The 22,141-nt window shown below is 42.1% G+C and overlaps 1 protein-coding gene across 2 annotated transcripts in view; it reads right to left on the bottom strand.

The window, feature by feature from the left end:
* Positions 1 to 22,141, bottom strand: part of LOC129330868 (E3 ubiquitin-protein ligase UHRF1-like) — an 87,201-nt gene that overhangs the window by 9,002 nt on the left and 56,058 nt on the right. For both annotated transcript variants that reach the window (XM_054981109.1, XM_054981108.1), the window contains exons 3-9: positions 20,137 to 20,400; positions 18,290 to 18,465; positions 5,953 to 6,168; positions 5,582 to 5,691; positions 4,531 to 4,717; positions 2,112 to 2,235; positions 1,382 to 1,489 (exon numbers count right to left, since the gene is read on the bottom strand). In XM_054981109.1, the coding sequence (XP_054837084.1) occupies positions 1,382 to 1,489; positions 2,112 to 2,235; positions 4,531 to 4,717; positions 5,582 to 5,691; positions 5,953 to 6,168; positions 18,290 to 18,465; positions 20,137 to 20,400 (1,185 nt within the window). The remainder of the gene's footprint in view (positions 1 to 1,381; positions 1,490 to 2,111; positions 2,236 to 4,530; positions 4,718 to 5,581; positions 5,692 to 5,952; positions 6,169 to 18,289; positions 18,466 to 20,136; positions 20,401 to 22,141) is intronic.

Here is a 22,141-nt window from a genome sequence, read left to right on the forward strand (position 1 = left end):
CGGGAGCCTGAGTCCCGAGCCTAGGCCCCCCCCCCCCCGCGGCTCAAGTACAGGACCTCCGTCTTTGTCGGGTTCAATTTCAGCTGATTGTTTCAACCAGCCAGTCACAGCTGCAAAATCTGAGGCCAAGTTGAGCCGGCCATCCATCATCAGATACAACTGGGTGTCATCTGCATATTGATGGCACCCAGTCCAAAACTTTGCACCAACTGGGCAAGGGGGCACATATAGACATTAAACAGTAATGGGGAGAGTATTGCTCCCTGCACACCAAGGGGTGGCGGGATGACAACTTCTCCCCAAGCGCCATCCTCTGTCCTCGACAGTGGAGAAAAGAGACAAGCCACTGCAAGGCCGTCCCTCGTATCCCCACATCAGTGAGGCGGTGTGTCAAAAGATCATAATTGACTGTATCAACTGCTGCCAACAGATCCAGTAGTACCAGGAATACCAAGCCACCTCGGTCCAGATGTCTGCGAAGATCGTCTGTGAGGGCGATCAGCAATGTCTCCGTCCTATGTCCTGGGCAGAACCCGGACTGGAAGGGATCTAGGGCCGAAACATCCTTCAGGAAGCCCTGCAGCTGTTCTGCCACCATCTGCTCAATCACCTTTCCCAGAAACGGGAGGTTCAAGAACGGGCAGTAATTGACCAGGTCAGTGGGGTCCAGCAATGGTTTCTTTAAAAGAGGCTTCACCATAGCTTCCTTTAATGGTCCAGGAAAAACCCCAGAGCCTAAGGATAGATTAACAATGGCCTCCAATGAGGACCGCAGTCCATCAGCACTGCCTTTCACCAGCCACGATGGGCATGGGTCCAAGGGGCACGTGGTGGGCTTAACTAATCGCAGGATCCTGTCAATCTTAATTTACAGCTGTTCTGAACCACACAATTTTCAACATAGTCTGAGATACACAGCAGTATTCAGTATCTGAACAGAGGAGGTACAAAAAACTTCCACCTGCAAGACAGCAGGCTCTGCTCTTTTAAATTTTTCAACATCCACGCAATCTTTGGTATCTTTGTTTGGTGAGGAAGTTGTTTCAGCTCTCATAAGCAACTAAAATAGGAGCAGCTGTCCCTTTTTGTTATCATACTTGTCCATGCCCCAGAATACTGCTCAGATCACCAAAACGAAGGGGAAGGGGGCAGCTGTATCCTCACTGCACACGCAATAAGACAAGCAGGTGAAGCTATTACAAGCCCCCTCAACCCCAATGTTCTGCAGCCCTTAGCAACGTGGCTTTTCTTTCCTATGAAGACTCTGTCCTCTCTACTCCGAAGTTCGGACGACTGCAGTGTTGCACAATCCTAATGTCACCCACACCCACTCCACCACTGTGCCTTCTCTCTCTCCTTGTTGCAGACAGCAGCATCTTACCTGGACTCTGAACTTCCACATGGTGCCAACAGGAACCCCAGGAATTGGTCCGTAATGGTTTGATGGAACAATGGTACATTCTCTTGAGCGGCCCACACATGCCATGCCCTTTAAAAGAAAGGGGCAGTGTCATTTCAGAGAGAGGAAATCACCACAAGTTAACTCCAAAACTCAAAGTTTGTATAAGGGGAAATCTGGGACTTCAACGGAAATAAAATTAATGGGCTACGGAACCCTTCCTAAAGTCCTCAGTAGAAAACTTATTTCCATGGTCCCCACTAGCTTGCTTGTGGAGCAACAGAGTAAAAGGGGGGGGGGGAGGAGAGATAACATTAAAAGGGTTGTGTCTAAAAGAAGAAGTCAAAATCCACCCAGATGTGTAGGGATTCTGGAAATCCTCCCACAGGTTCTGGGAAGTTCCTACACAATAGAGCAGCCACCACAGAAACATCCCAGTGCTGCTCTACTCTGCATGATCTGGAGGGATGAGAAGGGATCCTTGCTCACCAACCCTGGTTCTATGTCACTTAGAGGCAAGCACAGCTGCCATGCAACCCACGCTCAGCAGCAAGGCTACTGTAGTTGCCACTATCTTAACCAACTGCTGGCCTTGAGATATCCAGGCATATTCTCTTTCTAAAAAGAAAGCTCATACATACACCCAATTGCTGTGTTGGATGGCAACATAGGAGTTCAGCATTCCAGAAAAGCAGAGCCCGGACAGACCCACCTTGCCCCAATCCCGCTGAGAGGATGAGTTAGCAGATGCCATCTTAGCTTTCTTTTTGCTTTCTTTCAGCTTCTCACCAGCCAGCACCACCTCACTAGCATCATTTCGACATTCAGGGCAATACCTAAAATAGTATTGACAAATAAAAGGAACAGACATTTGGCATCCTATTTTTTTACCTGCAGCAACAAGAAGTTTACATCAGAGCCATTTACAAAGTTCCAAGCATATGTAACCATTTACAGCTCCTGATGGCTGCCTTGCTGCGGTTAAGGTTACAGCCTACTAAGCAGTTTGTCTGGATCATGGAAACCATTAATGCTGGTGCACATGAAATTTGACCAGTACAGTTAACCTGAAAAAAAAAATCTATCCTTTTTTAAAATCCAGGTATTTCACAGTATTTAAAGGCACATAAAGCTAACAAACTAAAAAGATAGACATCTCACAAAATCCAGTTCCTATCTATAGCCCTGCATCCAGAAAATTCTTCCTCAGAATAAGATAGATGACATGGACAAGGGGGCTTTAGTGTACCTCCTGAAGTGAAGAGAAGCTGCGGGATGTCTGTGTGCCCATGCTCACCCCTCCTGCAGGACACACACAGCAACTTACATAGGGAGACTCTGTTTTAGCCTCAAAACCCACCTTGAGAACCCAGGCCTTGCCCAACACTGTCTAAAAATGTTCATGTGCAGAGCAGGAATTTTAGCCAGGGTTTCTATAACCCAGCACAACACAACTCCTGAATGGACCTCTCCAAATATAGTCACAAATAGGGGTGTGTACCCAAAAAATATTTGGGTTTCCCGCTTCGGGTTTCCCCGACACGGGAAAAAGCTTAGGAAAAAACGGTTTCTAAGTTGCTTCAGTATGCTCCATAAAGATTTGGAGCATACCAAAGTGATGGGGGAGGGGGGAGGCCCCCCACCCTTAAACTCCCACCCCCACCCTCCACCCCACTTACCTGGTCAGGCAGAAGGCTGGAGCCAATGGCACACTGGCCAGCAGAGAGAGCTTTCCCTGTCACCATCACCACGCAGCCGCGGTGGGCACAACCGGCCGGCAGACGGCCTTCCCTGCCACCGTCACTACGTAGCCGCAGTCGGTGCAGTTGGCCAGCAGAGAGGGCCTCCCCTGCCGCCGGCGCCACAGTCACGGCCGGCGCGACCAGCTGGCCGACACAGAGAGCTGCCGCCACCGCCAGAGGGGAGGTGGAAGGGCCGCCTCCTCCAACACGGTGCCAGGTAAGTGGGGGGGGGGAAGGGTAGGGAATGGGAAAGTTTAAAGGGCTCTGCCACTTGCTAAATGTCCTTTTAAACTTAGCCCCCAGGGCCCAGAAGATTCCCGAAGCTTTGATTCGGAAATACCAAAGCTTTCCGAATCAGGCCCGATTCGGGAATTTTACCCGAATTGGATTCCTGAAGCGCACACCCCTAGTCACAAATATACACAATGGACAGACTCCAAATGCATACTGACTCCTTAGATCTAGTCATGAGACACGGGGAGGGGAAATCAAAGGATGTGCACTTTCAGCAGCATCTGTGCCTGTTTTTGGTCCAGTGCTTCAGTACATAGCGAGAAACTTCCCTATAAGAGACAGGGGTCTTCTGTCCACACTTGTTGAGAATCCAGCCACGCAGACAGTAGAGCCTGCAGCTACTGTTAACATGTGGAGCTAACCTACATAAACTCTGACTGCTGGTTTATGTCTCCCCTGACTGGCAGGGATTCTCCTGAGGTTCTGATAATTTTCCAGCCCCTCTCTCTGGATCCTTCAACTGAAGAGAGACCGAACCTGGGATGTTTCACACTGCACAGCATATTCCTCCCTACCAAGTTTCAGCCCCTCTACCCTCCACCACAGATCAGTGGAGGAGATGGCCAGACTGCAGTTCCAAGAGGCATCAGACATAGCGCACATGCATGCCTTGCAACATGCACACAGTCTACCCGCTTATTTTTATTACATTCACGTTAAGTTAGAGAAAGATTGATGTTAGCACAACACAAGTTCCCTGATAGTTTCCAGATAGCAGACAGAGGAGAGGCTTTTCCTAGAGAAATGCTGCAGGGCATTTTAAGTGCTGGTCCATACGGAAGCTTTTCTTAATTCACTAGAGAGGCAGGGATGAAAATACCACCCTCAAAACCCCATGTCATCTCTAGTCTTTGGTCTCCTGCAACCATCTCAGATCCCCTTAACAGCTCCCCGACAGTCCTTGGCTTTCTCTTGGGGAAGCAGCCAACTTGCTCTGCTCAAGTGCAGATCTTTTCCAACTGCCTTGAAGTAAAAGGCGATGCTTAGGCCCAAAGCTGCAGTTACCCTTCCTAGGACAAATGTGCAGTTCAAGGACAGGGAGGGAGAATATGTGCTCCTTTTTGAGACTTGCTAGAGGCACCCTTCACTACTTACCAGTCCTCATCATCAGGTATCCTGCTAAGAGGAGGAGTGAGACAGTAGATATGAAAAGCCATGTCACATTCATCACACATCAGCTGCTTCTCGGGGCTCTCTTTCCCTCCACACATGTGACAGGCACACATCCGGCAGGGCTTGTTAGGGTTGTCCTTGCAGTGCTTACATACTGGTCCGCTCTGCCCTGAAGAGATTCAAAAGCAAACACCGTATGTGTTAACAGACCAAAGACAGCGCTGGCTCTAAATGTCCCCATGCAATGAATAATTAACTAATAGAATTCACTACTTCAAGACATGGCACCCTAAGACTGGGAAAAGGACACTGTCACCAGCCAGAGGAGTAAGAACCATTGGGAGGTTGTACCTGCCTGCTTTCCAGGAAGAACATGACAGGGCAAGACCAACCTGGCCAAAGCAACCCCTTGCTCATCAGGAAGAACCTCCTCCCACAGCCAATTATCTCAAGACTGGAGAAGAGTGAGCAAGGTCACTTTGGCCTTTGTCACCAGCTAGAGAAACAAGGACCACAGAAGGATAGTCTACACAGACCTTCATCCATGCAAGACAACCAGAAATGAAAAATGAGTATTGCCTCAATTAGATACAAATGCCAACATAAAACTCACCTCCCTCAGCTACCCATCCCTTTCCCCCACTCCCCTTCCCTTGAGTGGTTTGTTTTTTAAGACTATAAGTCCGAGCGCAATGCTTGCTTCTTTACTGATGTAAACTGTTTGGGAGAGGATGATGAGACAAATACGTAAGTGGTGATTATGTACAAATACACAAGTGGTGGTGTCTACTAGTTTTAAAGGGACTGCGTAAATCCACCGAGAATGGGTCTATCAACAGGCCTTTGAATAAATGGAACCTCCAGGTTCAGAAGCCGTGGACCACCAGCGGTGATAAGCAACGGCTGTCGCTACCTGCAAGCTCCCCGGGGCATCCGGTGGGCCAGCGCTGAAGTCCTGCTCGCAGGTTCTTTTAAGCCACAGCTATCCTCCAACACTGCAGTGGGAAAGCACCACAGAAGTAAAGAAACTCACTTTTCATTGGGCTCTCGGCAGTAAGTGGAACAGCACACCCAGGTTCTTCAATCTTGTAGATCTCATCCACAAGGGTAATTCGACAGTCATTTAAGGTGTCTCCAGCATTACTAAAATGGATGCACACCAAAATCGCCAGTTAAAAACAAAACTGGAGATTTGACACAGAAGGAATTACTTTACAATCAACAGGAAAATGAAGAAGAAAGCTGGCTGTGGACGTCTGGTGTTTACAACCCTATAGGTTGTAATGAGATCCTGCACCCTTCTTCCCCGTCCCATCCCCAAAGTCTTGACTTGGATCAAGGACTGCAACAAATAACGGTTTGGGGTTGTAGGGTTCCTTACAGGTTTGGGGGGTTGCCACTTACCCAAGAACTATCTTGGCATATAACTCCTTGTACGTTCTGGTTTCTCTTTTTTGTAGGATCTTCGCATCATACCAAAACCCCCTCTCCTTTGGGTCATCAGGGTTGTAATTCAACATGACATCATCTCCAATTTCTAGTTCCTCCCACTTCAGAATTGTCCTGGCACGAGCACGCACATCTTTGGAGCTCAACTGGATGACACCATTCTCCGGGTAGCTTTAATAAAATGCATCCCACAAATAAATAGAATGCAGCCCATCCTAAAACAAGCAATGTTCTGAAAATATACAAAGTTCCCAAACATTTCCACGTCTGACAAGCTGCATGCAGTACAGATGTTTAAACCAGAAGTTGTCAAATGCTGCAATGGAGGGAGGGGACAAAATGGTCTTAGTTACAGTACTGAAAGTTATAAAGTCACAAGAAAGTTTCAGCTCCTACCCAGTAGCCAAAATGACTGTGGAGTAATTTAGAAGCAACTACTGAAACGGACCAGCTGCAAGCCAGAGCATTATTATAAGGCCATGGGGGAGGGAGTTCGGGGGGGGGGGGTGAAGCTTTCTCCAAGTAAAAGCCATTTGCAGCTGGGTTCCAGAGCACAAGTCTCCACAGCTGAGTTTCTATTCTACCATCTATGTTCTCCACATAGCACCCAGGTTGCATTCTTCTCTCTTTGTCAGATCAGGCAGTTTGTTTCCTACCTCTGAACTAGCGACCTAGCTACAGTGAGCCAAGCAACGGTCATCTCCAGATTAGATTACTGTAACTTACTCTACACGGGTTTGCCCTTGAGACTGATCCAGAAGTTACAGCTAGTCCAGAATACAGCAGCATGTATCCTCATCAGGACTCGAGTTAGGATGCCTATGCAATCTGTTTTGTGTCAAGCTGCACTGGCTCCCAGTTGAGTTCCACATCAAGTTTAAGGTACTGACTATGACATTTAAAGCCCTTAACGGACTGGGACTAACATACCTGCAGGACCGCCTCTTGCCATATATTCCCCAGGGGGCACTTCCTTCTGCCGAAAAAGATTTTCTAGTGATCCCTGGCCCCAACAACGTTCACCTAGCCTCAATCAGGGCCAGGGCCTTTTCAGCCTTGGCTTCAGCCTGGTAGAATTCTCGCTCCATCGAGACTAGGGCCCTGCACGATTCGTTACAGTTCTGCCGGGCCTGTAAGACGGAGATGCTCCATCAGGCCTACAGTGGTAGCTGAGGCATGGGCGAACTGCCTGGTCGGCCTCTCTGCTGCAGCCTTTGGTCCACCTATTTTACATTCTGGTGACCTGCCTGCCCTACCTTCCTGATACTGGTGTGCGGGATGTATTATGGTGAACCATCACATGCTGCATCTGAGACTGTAGTTTTTACTTTTAGTATTAGAATTAGGAAATTATGTATTTTATCTTTTATTGTGTACTGTTGTTTTAATGTACTGTACCAATATATCATGTTGAATCCCGCACTGAGCCTGCTCGAGGGGAGGGCTGGCAAGAAATCTAATAAATTAAATTGGTACTGCCAGCAGGGGAGGCCTCACACTTCTTCAGTCTGAACACTCCCCAGTCTTTACAACAAGCAGAGGGTATTTCTCAACAGAGCTTCTTTCCTACATCTCAAGCTGGAAACTTAATTCTTGTCAAAGCCTGGGGCTACACCTAGTTCTGCTGAAGGGCCATGAGTTGTGATTTAGGCGTGCTGGGTCAGTCCTTCATTTATATGGCTACAATCACTGTTAACTTGGAACAAAAAGCCAAGCAGATAATAACAACATTTGATTTATATACCACCCTTCAGAACAAATTAATGCCCACTCAGAGCAGTTTACAAAGTATGCCATTATTATCCCCACAACAAAACACCCTGTGAGGTGGGTGGGGCTGAGAGAGCTCCAGAGAACTGTGACTAGCCCAAGGTCGCCCAGCTGGCTTCAAGTAGAGGAGTGGGGAATCAAACTCAGTTCTCCAGATTAGAGTCCCACGCTCTTAACCACTACACTAAATTGCGGTCAACAGGCCTCAAGTCACTGACCCCTAGTACAGACCTGAACACACACAAAATTGTTCTCAGCTAGCACTGGTTTTCTTTCCATATGATGAAGCCAGCACAGCTTACAATAGCAAACAATTACTTTATGACCTTGGCCAGAACATCAAGGCTACAGAATTCTGCCTCAAGGTTTGAGCATCTGTAAGGAAGAGGGGGGGGGGTCATACTTGTGATTAAGTAAGCAGGCAGAGTGGGAATCCTGAGCATACGTTTTTCCAAGGGGGAAAACAGCAGCATTTAAGAAGCCAGTTTGGTGTTGTGGTTAAGAGTGATTTGATCTGGATTTGATTCCCCACTCCTCCCCGTGAAGCCAGCTGGGTGACTTTGCAAAAGCCACAGCTCTCTTGAAGCTCTCCCCACCCACCTCATCCCCACCCACCTCCCAGGGTGATTGTTGTGGAGATAATACCATACTATCAGGTACATCACCTGTGGTGCATCACCTGTCATACCCAACAAGATTCTGTCTCTAAAGAAATTCACTTTAGAAAAAATACGGGTATGAAAAGAGAACAAAAGTTAAAGGAAATATTAGAATTGCAGAGACAATTACAAACAAAGTATAAGAAGCAGATTCAGGACCAAATAAATAAAAGTTGAATTGCAGGAATTAGGTACCCTCTCAATGTGGAAAAAGGAGATTGTAGTGAAAAATGAGTACCAAAGCATCAATATAAACACCATGAAGAGAATGGCTAATTATTTGAAGAAAAGAAGGGAAAAGCAAAGGATAGGGTTTATGACAGATGCAAGGGGAAACAGGATCTTTAAAGACAATCAGATAAGAGAAATTTTCGCAAAATTTTACCAGAAGTTATTTAAAGTTGAGGAAAGCAATCAATTTGAGGAGATAGACAATAAAATCAAGGAAGAGGACATGATCATACTAAATCAGGATATTACACAACAAGAAATTAGGAACGTTATTAAGAATCTAAGAAATGGAAAATCACCTGGCTTAGACGGATTCACAGGAGAATTTTATAAAATGGTGAGTAATATAATAGCCCCAGAGTTGCAGAGATTATTCAACAAAATTTTAAAGCGTGGGAAAGCCCCTGATTCTTGGAGAAATATTGAAATTATTACAATTTTGAAACAAAGGGACCCGGCGGATCCGGCCTCTAATAGACCCATAAGCTTGATAAACCAAGATTATAAAATTTTTGAAAAGATATTAGCTAATAGATTAGAAAAATACCTCCCGAGATTAGTGGGAGAGGACCAATATGGATTTGTAAAAGGAAGATATATTGGACACCCCAGAAGAAATGTGATCAATGCCTTATACCATGCAAATAATAAGAGAAAGATTGCACTACTGAAATTAGATGTTTATAAGGCATTTGATTCATTAAATCATGGATATCTTTTTCAGGTATTAAACAAAATTGGGTTTGAAGGACCTTTTATGATCACATTAAAATAAATTTACAAAGAAGGGAAAGCCCTGATTAAAATTAACGACGAACATACTAGGGAAATATTAATTCAAAAAGGAGTAAAACAGGGATGCCCACTATCTCCAATATTGTTTGTATTAGCTATGGAACCTTTGGCAGACAGAATTAGGAAGAGTGTTAGAATCAAAGGCTATAAAGTAGGAAAGGAAGAAATTAAACTAAATTTATTTGCTGATGATGTACTATTAGTATTAGAAAACCCTTTGGAAGCATTGAGAGAGCTTATGACAATTTTAGAAGACTTTAAATCATATTAAAGATAAGGAGTAAATATTAAAAAGTCTGAATTAATGCTTAGCAGGATCGACCAAAAGGAACAAAAGGAAATAGGTAAATTAACAGGTATGAAATTAGGAGCAAAAAAGTTGAAATATTTGGGAGTGATAGGGGTAAATTTCAAATTAACATGGAAAAAAATAGTAAGAAGATTAAAACAACGGGAGAAAAAAAAAGTATATTGGGGAAGATAAGGGCAGTTAAAATGTTTATAATACCCCAGATGTTATATTTATTTCAGGTACTCCCAGAAGAGATATCTAGGAAGCAATTAATTATGTGGGGCCAAACAATTAAAAAGTGGGTATTTGGTGGTAAGGAAGCCAGACTACCAAGAAAAGCGATTTACTCACCAAAGGAAGATTTAGGGTGGGGCATCCATAACTAGAAAGATATTATGAAGCTTTCCAATTAAGAATGTTATTGGAAATTGATGGTAAAAGTTTGGATAAATGGGTGAGATGGGAAGATAATGTAAACAAAGGAGTAGGTAAGTTTGGAATATTTACAACAAAGGTGAATAAAGAAATAGAGAATTCATTAGGCCCGCGACAGACAGCATTAAAAATTTGGAATAAGAAAAAAGCTACCTGGTTGCTAGTACCTTCAAAATGGAACCCTATTGAATCCTTAAATGAAGCACTTAAAAATTTTGGAACGGATTTTTGGGAGGAATTAAAGCAGAAGAGTTTATACAGAATAAAAGATTTTTATGATTCACAAGGAAATTTTATTCCAATGCAGGAAGTATTGGAGAGAGTGGGAAACCAACCTTGGTTAAAGATTATGGGTCTATATAATTTTATGAAACATAGGAGATATAGAGAAATAGTAAATATGGAAGACAACCCATTTGAAAAATTACAGAGTATAAAGGATGTCAATAAGAAGGGTATAGCAAGGAAATTATATAATTTAATGAATAAGGATAGAGAATATATGATCAGGTTGATAAAATCTAAATGGGAAAAAAGAGTTAAAATTAACATATCAGAAGACAGATAAATTAATGAAAGATATAAGGGTAATAAAAATGGAAAAAATTAAAGAACTGGAGATGAAAGTAATATTGAAATGGTATAGGACTCCCTCCCAATTATCCTATATGATCAAGGGAATTAAATCGGAATGTTGGCATTGTAATAGAACAAAAGGCTGTTATGCACATTTATGGTGGGAATGCTCTAAAGTAAGAGTCTTCTGGCAAATGATATTGGGAAAGGCGAAGGAGCTTTGCGATGCTGAGATAAATTTAAATGGGGAGATCCTATTTATGGGCATCTGGGGGAATAAGAAAGTACAGGAAAACAGACAGCACTTGTTTTTTTTTTTTTTTTGAAAAAAATTTTATTGGGTTAGAATCCGTTATTTTTACATTTACATTCAATTTTCCCCAAAATTTTTCCTTTCTAACCCCCTCCCTTTCCCCCCCCTTTTGTTGACTTCCAACAGCTTTCCAACCCTTTGTCTCTTTTCCCTTACTTCTATTAAATTCCTCTATCTAAAACAAATATATATTCTCCATTATACTAAGCAGTACATCCTTAACTACTTTTCTTATAATATACCCAAACTGTAAGTCTTTGTTTCCATCTTAGATAAACAATTTATCCCCTTTTCCAATTTTAAATATTTCTATATATCATAAACCATAAAAATCTTACACATTTAAATCAAACAATTTGACTTATTCTCTATATATTACTCATTCTATCTTTTTATGGTAATTCTATATAACTCTCGTCACATAGTCAATCAATTTGACTCATCTATACATTCAGTTTGGTGCGTTATACAAATCTTATCAAAGAAAGAAAATATTGTTGGTTACTCCATCCTTATATTTAATCCTTATCATTAATTATTTTCTATCAATATTCTATTTATTAACCTATATATATCTATATATATATCAATCTGTTAATCTAACTGCTTATAAATTCACATTTATCTCTTCCCCCCCCCCGGTAAAGTCACCCCCCTCTACATTTTATTATACTTCAGTAATTCTCAAACTGCCACAGTTTTCCTCCCACCTCCCATTTCTTCTCCAAATATTGTTTCAGCTTCTCCCAGTCTGTGTTAAACTGCCCTGAGTCCAGATTTCTCAGTTTTCTTGTCATCTTGTCCATTTCTGCCATGTACAGCAATTTATAAATCCAATCTTCAATAGTTGGCACTTCTTGTACTTTCCATTTTTGCGCATACAAAAGTCTGGCTGCTGCTGTCATATAAAATATCAACGTCCTATGATGGGCTGGAATTCCCTCCATTCCCAAATTTAGTAGCAGGAGTTCTGGGTTCTTATTTATTTGAAATTGTAAAATTTCACTCATTTCTCTTATTATTTCCCCCCAGTACTGCCTAGCTACCTCACACGACCACCACATATGATAGAGGGAGCCCTCATGCTTCCTACATTTCCAGCATTTATTAGAAGTGTTCGAATTCCCTAGCGCAATCTTCTTTGGTGTCATGTACCAACGATAGATCATTTTGAAAATATTCTCTTTAATATTTGTACATGTCGTTATCTTCATTGTAGTCTTCCACAAGTATTCCCATGCCTCCATTGTTATCTCTTTGTTAAAATTTATAGCCCATTTCACCATTTGTGTTTTAACTGTCTCATCCTCAGTATACCATTTCAACAGTACTTGGTATACCTTGGATATTCTTTTCTTGTCCTCTTTAAGAAGGGTCTGCTCTAGTTCCGAATTCTCCATTTGTATACCTCCCTTTACAGAGTCCGAGTTATACAAATCTCTGATCTGTCTATACTGGAACCAATCGTAGTTCGGTGATAGTTCCTCTTGCGTCTTTATTCTAAGTTTAGATGCTTCTATTTTAGTTATTTCTTTGTAAGTTAAACATTGTCGTTCGTTATCAACAGCTCTCGGGTCTATCACCTCATATGGAACCACCCACCAAGGAGTTCCTTCTTGTAAGAAAGTTCTGTACTTCTTCCAGATTATGTATAAACTTCTCCGTACAAAATGGTGCAGGAACATCGAGTTGACCTTTACTTTGTCATGCCATAGGTATGCATGTCATCCAAATATTTTTTTATATCCCTCTAGGGCTAATAGTTTCTTGTTCCTTAATGTCATCCACTCTTTCAACCAAACTAGGCAGATTGCATCGTGGTAAAGTCTCAGGTTGGGCAGTTGCATTCCGCCTCTTTCCTTTGCATCTTGTAAAACTTTCGTTTTCACTCGAGGCTTCTTGCCTGCCCATACAAAGTCTGATATTTTCCTCTGCCATTTTTCAAATTGTTTAGAGTCTCTGATGATTGGTATTGTCTGTAGCAAAAACATCACTCTTGGTAACACATTCATTTTAACTGCTGCAATCCTACCCAACCATGACAGATTGAGCCTATTCCATTTAATCAGGTCTCTCTCGATCTGAGTCCATAGTTTTTCATAATTATTCTTGAACAAATCTATATTCTTTGCAGTCAGTTCAATTCCCAAATATTTCACCTTACTTGTTACTTCACAGTCCGTTGTTTCCATTAACAATTGTTGTTTCTGCTTAGTCATATTTCTGCATAGTATCTTTGACTTCTTTTTGTTAATAAAGAAACCTGCCAAGTCTCCAAACTCCTTAATCTTATCTATCACTTTTGGCATGTTCTCCAATGGGTCCTCTACAATTAACAGTATGTCATCCGCAAAAGCTCTGACCTTGTATGAATAGTCCTTTATTTTTATACCTCGAATTTCCTCGTCTTGTCGTATTTGTATCATCAGAATCTCCAATACTAAAATGAACAACAGTGGAGACAACGGGCAACCTTGTCTTGTTCCTTTGCTTATAGTCAATTTCTTGGTCAATTCATCATTCACCACAATTGCTGCAGTCTGGTCTCTGTAGATTTCCTTAATTGCTCTGATGAATCTTTCTCCTAATTGTAGCTTTTCCATAGTGGCAAACATAAAGTCCCAGTTTAAATTGTCAAATGCCTTTTCAGCGTCAACAAAGAAGAAACCAACCTCTTTATCACAACGCTTATCATAATATTCAATAGCATCAATCACTGTCCTTAAATTGTCTCTTATTTGTCTGTCTGGCAGAAAGCCTGCTTGCTCCTCCTCTATAACTTCCGAAAGCCACCCCTTCAGTCTCTCCGCCAGTATCTTCGCAAAAATTTTATAGTCATTGTTGAGTAACGATATAGGTCTGTAATTTTTCACACTAGTCAAGTCTTGGCCCTCTTTTGGGATCAATGATATGTTCGCTTCAGACCAAGTGTCTGGAATCCTTTGATCCCTTAAAACTCCATTGATCACCTCCTTTAGGAATGGTGCCAGCTCATTGGCCATAGTCTTATAAAATTTAGCTGTAAGTCCATCTGGCCCTGGCGCCTTTCCCAGATTTGCAGATTGTATTGCCTTACTTATTTCCTCATCCGTTACTTCACTGTTCAGTTTGTTTCTCCAAACGTCCGAAATTTCTGGAAGTGTCATTTTCTGCAAATATGACGCTATTGAATCTTTATTTACTTCTTTCTTATTATACAGTTTAGCGTAGAATTTATAAAAGGCTCTACTAATGGTATTCTGTTCCAAATACGTTTTGTCATCTTCACAAATTTTATTTATTGTTTTCTTTTCCCTTCTCTTCTTCAGTTGCCATGCCAGGTACTTCCCAGGTTTATTTGCACCCTCAAACACTTTCTGATTCAGCCTTCTGAGATTCCACTCCAATTCTTTATTACTCATTGCTGTTAGCTGTTCTTGAAGTATTTTAATTTCCTGGTATAGTTTCTTTTTCCCTGGTCTCTTTTTTAACTGTATTTCCTTAATTTTTATTTTCTCCTCAATCTCTTGTCTCTTCTCCTCTTTCTTCTTTCTTGCTCTACCATTTAAGTCCATTAGTATGCCCCTTATAACCGCCTTATAAGCATCCCAAACTTTATCAGTTGGTACTTCTTTGTTCACGTTGTATTGTATGAAAAACTTTGTCTCTCTTCTCAATATTTCCATATTCTCTTTTTCCTGTAACAAATCCTCATTTATTCTCCATGCTTTCCTTTTTCTCCTTTTCCCTAATTTCCACATAATTGGGTTGTGATCTGAGCCTACCATCGGCATTATTTCTACATCTTTAGTCCATAACGCCAAATCTTTTGAGGCCCAGATCATGTCAATTCTTGATAATGTGGAGTGCCTTGCAGAATAAAAAGTAAACTGTCTACTTTTAGGATATTCTCTCCTCCATACATCTTCAAGAGTCTCTTGTTGAATCAACTCAAAAAAGAGCTTAGGTAATAGTCCTCTTTTCTTTTGTGCCATCGTAATCTTTTTATCCAGTTCCAAGTCTGTCACTCCATTGAAGTCTCCAGCAAGAATTATCTGGTCATATGAAAGATCATCTAAATGCTTCCTCAAATCCTCAAAGAAGCTCTCTTTTGCACCATTAGGTGCATAGATTCCGACTACCAACACTCTCTTTAGATTCCAAGTACATTCCACTGCTACAAATCTGGCTTCCACATCTTTCATTATAAATTTTGGTTGTAGCTCCTCTTTTACATACAACACCACTCCTCTTTTTTTCTTACTTGAGGCCGCTACAAAATCCTTGCCCAATTTTCCCAATTTTAAATATTTTACATCCTGTTTTCGAATATGAGTCTCTTGCAAACAAACAATATCACATTTTTGTTTTAGTAGCCAGTGAAAAATATTTTTTCTCTTGTTCGGTGAATTTAGTCCATTTACATTCCAAGATAATACTTTACACTCCATGTTCATAATCTTGTTGGTAAGTCTTTTTCATTGTCCCTTATAAATCGCTCCATCTCCCGCTCAGATCTGATACGCTTTTTGGCACCTCCAAATTCGAAGGACAAACCCTCTGGAAGCTCCCATCTGTACCTGATTTTCATGTCCTTCAGCATCTGGATTAGCGCTTTATATTTTTTCCGATCCAGTAACACTGATCTGGGTAGTTCCTTCATTATAATAATTGTCTTGCCATCGATCTCCAATGGATCTTGAAACTGTTTAGTCACAATCTTCTCTTTCATGTTTCTTGTTGTAAATTGTACAATCACGTCTCTTGGTACTTTTCTCTGGGTTGCAATTCTCGAGTTCACACGATATGCCACATCTAGGATAGCCACAACTTCCTCCTCCTCCTTCCCCAGGTATTCAGCTAACACCTCGGTCATCTGTTCTTGCGCTGACTTTCCTTCCACTTCTGGCAAGCCGCGAAAACGTAGCTGCTTCTCCATGTGTTTAGTTTCTGCAACTGACATTCTCCCTCTCATCAGTCTCATCTCTGTTTGTTGCGTGTCTGCTAAGTTCTCCATCGCGTCTTCTACTGTTTTAACTCTCTGCTGCGTCCCTTGTAATTCATTTTGTATTGTTTCCATACCTTTCTTCACTTCTGACAGCTCCGATTTTACTTCTGACAGCTCCGATTTTACTGTCTGTTTAACCTCTTTGATCAGCTCCAATTTCATGTCTTTAAATTCTTTAATCACCTCCAAAAGTTTTTTGTCCAGGTTTTCTATTGCCGATTGCCACTCTTTCTTCGACATCGTGGGGCTTGCTTTAGCTCGCTCCCACGAGTCCGCTCTCTTCCTTAGCTCCGTGGCGTTAAATTTAGTACCTTTTTTATTTCAAATGTCCCGGTCTTCTTGCATAAATTAATTTTAAAGGGTCCAAAATATCGGGCGTCTTTTCTCTATGGTCTCTCTATGATTTTATAATCCAATATGGCCTACTTCCTTTTCCGCTGAAGCCGCGACCCTTCCCCTCTCAAAGATGGCGATTCCCTTCTTCCTGCCCTCCAGCAAGGGCCGCTTCTCCCCAGCCGCTCTATTGTTGTTACGCACTTCCTGTCTCCCGTCTTCCCACAGCAGGTCTCGCGATGGTGTCTTTTTCTCACAGCTCCAAAACCACAGGTATTCAAAACAATAATCCAATTTCTTTAACAACTTCTTTAAACTTAGTCTCTTTTCTAATACAACTCCTGCCGAAGCTTCCCCTCCTTTTCGCTAGTCTGTTGCAGTTTAAAAGTCTACTTTTTTTCCTCTCTGTTTTTATCAATCTGTCCCGTATCGGAAGATAGTGATCTTTACCTTCCCTTCACTTTCCCCGGGTTGTAATCGCTGTTTCGATTTCAAGTTCTCCTTTCCACTTCATCCCCCAATCGAAGCTTGGGTATGTAGGTCTTATGCCAGCCGAATTGGCCCCAAAACTGCCGCAGAGATTGTAGCCGACCCATCGCAAGGTGGGACCTCAAGGATCGGGAGGGGACCCGTTGTGTAGAGCCCCCCCTCGTCCGAGATCTAACTCACCCTAGGGTCTTGAGCGTTCTTTGCCTGCTCTCCGCCTGAGAGCAGTCGGCCGCGGGCTATTTTCACCCCGCCGGCCGCTTAAAACGGCAGTCCGGTCAGCTCCGCAAGTGGAGCTGCGTTAGACCTCCATGAATCCCAAACCGGAAGTCCAACAGACAGCACTTGTTAAAAGCCATGACTATAGCTGCCCATGATGTAACAGCGTATGGATGGAAAGGTGCCTCTAAATGGACTTTGGAAAGATGGAATGGGTATCTATATGAATGGATCCAATCAGACATTCTATCGATACTAACAGGATAAGACATGGGAAAGTAAGACGTTAATGATAAGGAAGAAATGGTCTAGATATATAAGATGGGTAAGAGGAGGAGAGACCAACCAAATTATATTAACGAAACTCCAGAGAGTGTGCTCATGGTTAAAGATATAAAGTAGATGATTCTTGTGGTCGTTCCTCTTTGGGTGGGGGGTGGGGGAGAAAAGGGGGAAAACAAGTCTGCATCAGATGTATGGATAGTTAAATTTATTCTATATGTATATGTACATGAAGTATAGATTGTATGTGGATATAATTCATACATCAGTACAATAAAAAAATGCTAAAAAAACAAGATTCTGGCTCTACTGTTATCTGTATGCCTCCTAAAGCCCTCTCTCCTTAGCCTGGGAAAAGATGCTTGCACGAACACTCACGACCTTGAGACTTTGCATACAGTAACTCTGCTTTTCCTGCCTAGATGCTTCCTTTTGCTCACCATTACCTGAGGGGGTGGGGATTTGGGAATTCACCCGTGCTTAGAATCTTATATATGACCTGTGCTTGTAGAGAAACGTCATTCCTGTCAAAGATGGAGTAGGAGCTGAAACTGGCAGCTTATCAATAAAGTTCTTTAACTCAGGTAGTGAATTTTTCAGTTACCTGGCAGATCCTCACACATGCTTTGTAAACCATTAAGGTGTCCTGAAGGGTGGTATATAAATCAAATATTATTATTATTATCATCATCATTATTAAGCACTAATGTGATCTAGGTAGTTAAGGAGCCCATGTTCACTCTTACACACACAAAAACTAGCATTTTAAGAAGGCACCCATGAATGTATGCAATCTCAGCTGACCAAACTGCCAGCTTGCCACCAGTTCCATAGAAATCCCGAATACTTCTGCAGCAGCAGGTATATGCTGTTTGCTAGCAAAGTTTCTAGAAGGCATTTCAAAAGCCACTCACTCTTCATATTTCACATGATATATAACATCCTCTTCAGCAATGGATTCTGGAAGCTCAGATTCTTCATCACTCTCATTCACCTTTTGGGTTGCCTTCTCTTTCAGAGTCACATTTGCAACCTGTGCTTCAAACCAGGCTCCCATGCTCGTATCACGCGCATCCACCAACTCATTGATCTAAAAAAAGAAAGAAAGAAATAGCCCAGTTGCATTTCTTACCATCTCATCAATCTAACCCAGAAATTACCCACGGACAAATCATGTTGCTGTTGTTCCCCCCACCCACCCCCCCACACCAAACGGAATACATGATATTCTCAAATATCACAGGGGGCCATAGGAAGTACAGGACACAAGAGGATTGTGCCATTCCTAGACAGGAAGAGGAAGGCCTGTGGGCCTGGTTATGCCATACAATCAAGTTATACAATAATCCTGGCTTGCTTCACTTGTGCTGTACTACTGTCTGCTCCCTGGCACTAGACGCAAAACTACCCTGAGATGCAGGAGCCGAGCTACGGATTGCAGACCAAGCCTGGCAACTAGCAGGAAGAATGGGGTCAGGAACCAGTGGGGGCATGCAACATCACTACACCACTTTCAGGGGAAACCTGGAAGTGACATAGGGTAGCTCTAGGAATTACCATAAAAATATAGACTTTCTGGCAATTCCTAGAGCTACACTACCCACTTCCGGGTCCCCCCCCCCAGAAGTTACATTAGTGACATCAATTTAAATACTAGGCCACCTGCAAAGTAGGAGTCTCACAAGACTCTAGTTATACAGAAAAATTGGCCATTGTAAATAAATAAAGTAAGTAAGTAAAGATAATGATAATAATAACATTCAATTTATATACTGCCCTTCAGGACAACTTAACGCCCACTCAGAGCAGTGTACAAAGTATGCTGCTATTATCCCCACAACAAAACACCCTGTGAGGTGGGCGGGGCTGAGAGAGCTCCGGAGAGCTGTGACTGACCCAGGGTTACCCAGCTGGCTTCAATCAGAGGAGTCAGGAATCAAACCTGGTTCTCCAGATTAGAGTCCCATGCTCTTAACCACTACACCAAACTGGCTCTCTAAACCGAGCATGACGAGGGTTAAAAACATTCCAGAAGGGACCTCCATACCATCTGACGTTTTATTAGAGCCACTACAACTGGAAGGCCCATGGTAGCCAATCATCTGGGTCTCTACAAATTTAGTTTTCTAAGCACTGGCATCAAAATAAATTTTCTCAACTCAGCCTACAGGTCGTTCTTAAATATACAATGCTGGTTCTGTAGAATTCAAAATCCTCTACTAGCCTTTTGAATTCACAAGAGGATATTTTGGTAAATGGGAGACTGTTCAACACAGGGCAACACCCTTGTTTTCAGACAAATAATTCAAGTAGCATATTTCAGGGCATGGCTGCACTACTGGCTTAATCTCGTTTCACTATCATTCCTATGCCACAGGGAATCCCAAAATATCCCAAGAATTCTCGCTAAATTCCCAACATTCTTTGGTGGAAGCCACAATACTGAAAATGGAATTAAACTTCCTTCTGGCACTGCCCTTCCTTCAAGCCTCCCCACCCCCACAAAAGGAGAGGGGGGAGACATTCATCTGCCAGGAGACGTTTGATAAGGACTAGAGCAATAGGAGATGGTTCTTTTTCAATGAGTTTTGAGGATTTGGGGGTTTTGGTTTTTAAATCATTTCCCAGAACACCACCGTAAGCATGTTTCACAGATTTTAACGGTTCTCTTCAAAATTTATCTAGGCATAGGCTTTTCCTCTTGAAAATAGTTCCTACATTCTTTCACGAACTCTAAAAAGCAAACCTGAAGCCACCTCACCTTGTAGTAGCCAAACCCTGGGTCCACCAAGTCAGCCTGAGCCGAAGTACTTGGCTGCCCCTCCGCCTCCACAGCTCCCTCCCCATTATTGGAGCTCTTGTCAGACTCGCTCTGCCCAGAGCCACAGCCAGAATCCGTGTCTGAAAGCTCAGAGTCCTTTTCTTTGTTCGCCAGAGGCAGGACATTGGGGCTCTGTCTGACCAGTAGCTGAACAATATCATTCAAGCCAACATTGTAATCGAAAAGGGAATGGCCATCCTCCATCTGCAGAATAGTCAGAAGAAAAAACATTGATTACTTAAAGAGGTTCAACAGGCAACTGGAAGTTAATTTATTAATTGCTTCACATCTTGCATAAAAAAAGGAAAAAAGGCCACAACTGTTTCTAAAAATTGCTTAGTTTCAATTCCTAGGGCTACCAGCTTTGTTTTCACGGCTGTGTTTCCATAAAAGCATTTTTAAAAGAAAATGAACATAATTCTGGTGCAACCACTCCAGAATGCTGCAAACATTTTAGGACGTATCTTGAGACAGAGCAAGCCCATGATACAATTAAATCCTTCTCCGCACAAACTGCCTCAATACAGTCCCCTAGGAAGGCCTCACAACGGTTATCAATCTGTTCTGGTCCAACTCACATCCTGTAGCCTCCTGCAATTAACAGCCTCAGTAATCTCACCCACAAGTTCTTTCACTTCAATATGAACTGCATGGGCGGGGGGGGGGGGGCGGGGGGAGGTGTGCAGGGAGACAGACTATGAAGCAACTCAATTCGCCTAAGGGAGCCGGTGAGAGCATACGGTACAAGTCTCAGATGGGTGCCTTTTGGCAAGCTACACCCTCTCTGCCTCAGCTGCACTTCATCTACTGCACTACCTTGTAGGACCGCTGAAAGAGTTGCCGAGGGGATGCATGGAAATCACTTAGGAACTGTGCTAAATGGCAAGTGTGATGCCGTGTCTGGTGGATGCACTGTTGTAAAAAAGCATAAATATATCATTCAGACAAGGAGTCTTGAGAAAAGGATTACACTAGTTTTCATGAATCACATACAGCTAAGAAGTGACCCACAAAAGCAGATTGTCACAGTAAACTTGTTTGTCTTCAAGAAACCAGGTGACACTTATTTTTGCTGCGCAACAAAGCAAGTCCCTCTGAAAATTAAAAGACATACTGATCATCTTTTTTATATATATATATATATAAATTTTTATTGGATGGATACATATGTAATTACAAAAATTCATTGTTAATTTTTACATTATAAAATATCTTAATTAACATCAATAAACTACCCCCTCCCTGACCCCTTTATTCTGATTGACCTCCAGCAGCTTTTGACATCCCCCAAGTCCTAATATCGCTCTCCCTTCTAATTCTTAACATATAACTCATTATACTTTCTATTAACTCTATTTAATAATTCTTACCCAATTGTCCATCTATAAGTAAACACATTTACTATTCTTAACAACTCAAATATTTTCAAAAGACCACAACTTCCCCCTTAAATCCCAATTCTTCTCTAAGTAGTTTTTAAATTTCTCCCAGACCCCCAAAAAGTCCTTTGGTTCTTCCTCCTTCAAACATCTCGTCAGCTTGTCCATTTCCACCACCACAAAAACTTTCTGAATCCAGTCTTCCATTTTAGGTGTCTCTTCTATCTTCCAATACTGCGCATAAATTATTCTGGCTGCTGTTACCATATAAAATATCATTATTCTATCTTTACAATCATACTTCTCTAAATTCAAACATAGCAATAACATTTCTGGATTTTGATTAATCTTTTTCTGTAAAATCTCTGACATTATCTCTACAATTTTTGCCCAATAAGCCTTAGCTTTATCACAAATCCACCACATATGATAAAACGAACCCTCATGTTGTTTACATTTCCAGCACTTATCTGACATTTGGTTATTACTAAGCGCTAACTTTTTCGGAGTTAAATACCATCTATACATCATTTTATATATATTTTCTCTCACTGCAGTGCATGCAG

This window comes from Eublepharis macularius, chromosome 5 (genome assembly GCF_028583425.1).
Source record: "Eublepharis macularius isolate TG4126 chromosome 5, MPM_Emac_v1.0, whole genome shotgun sequence".
Taxonomy (NCBI): domain Eukaryota; kingdom Metazoa; phylum Chordata; class Lepidosauria; order Squamata; family Eublepharidae; genus Eublepharis; species Eublepharis macularius.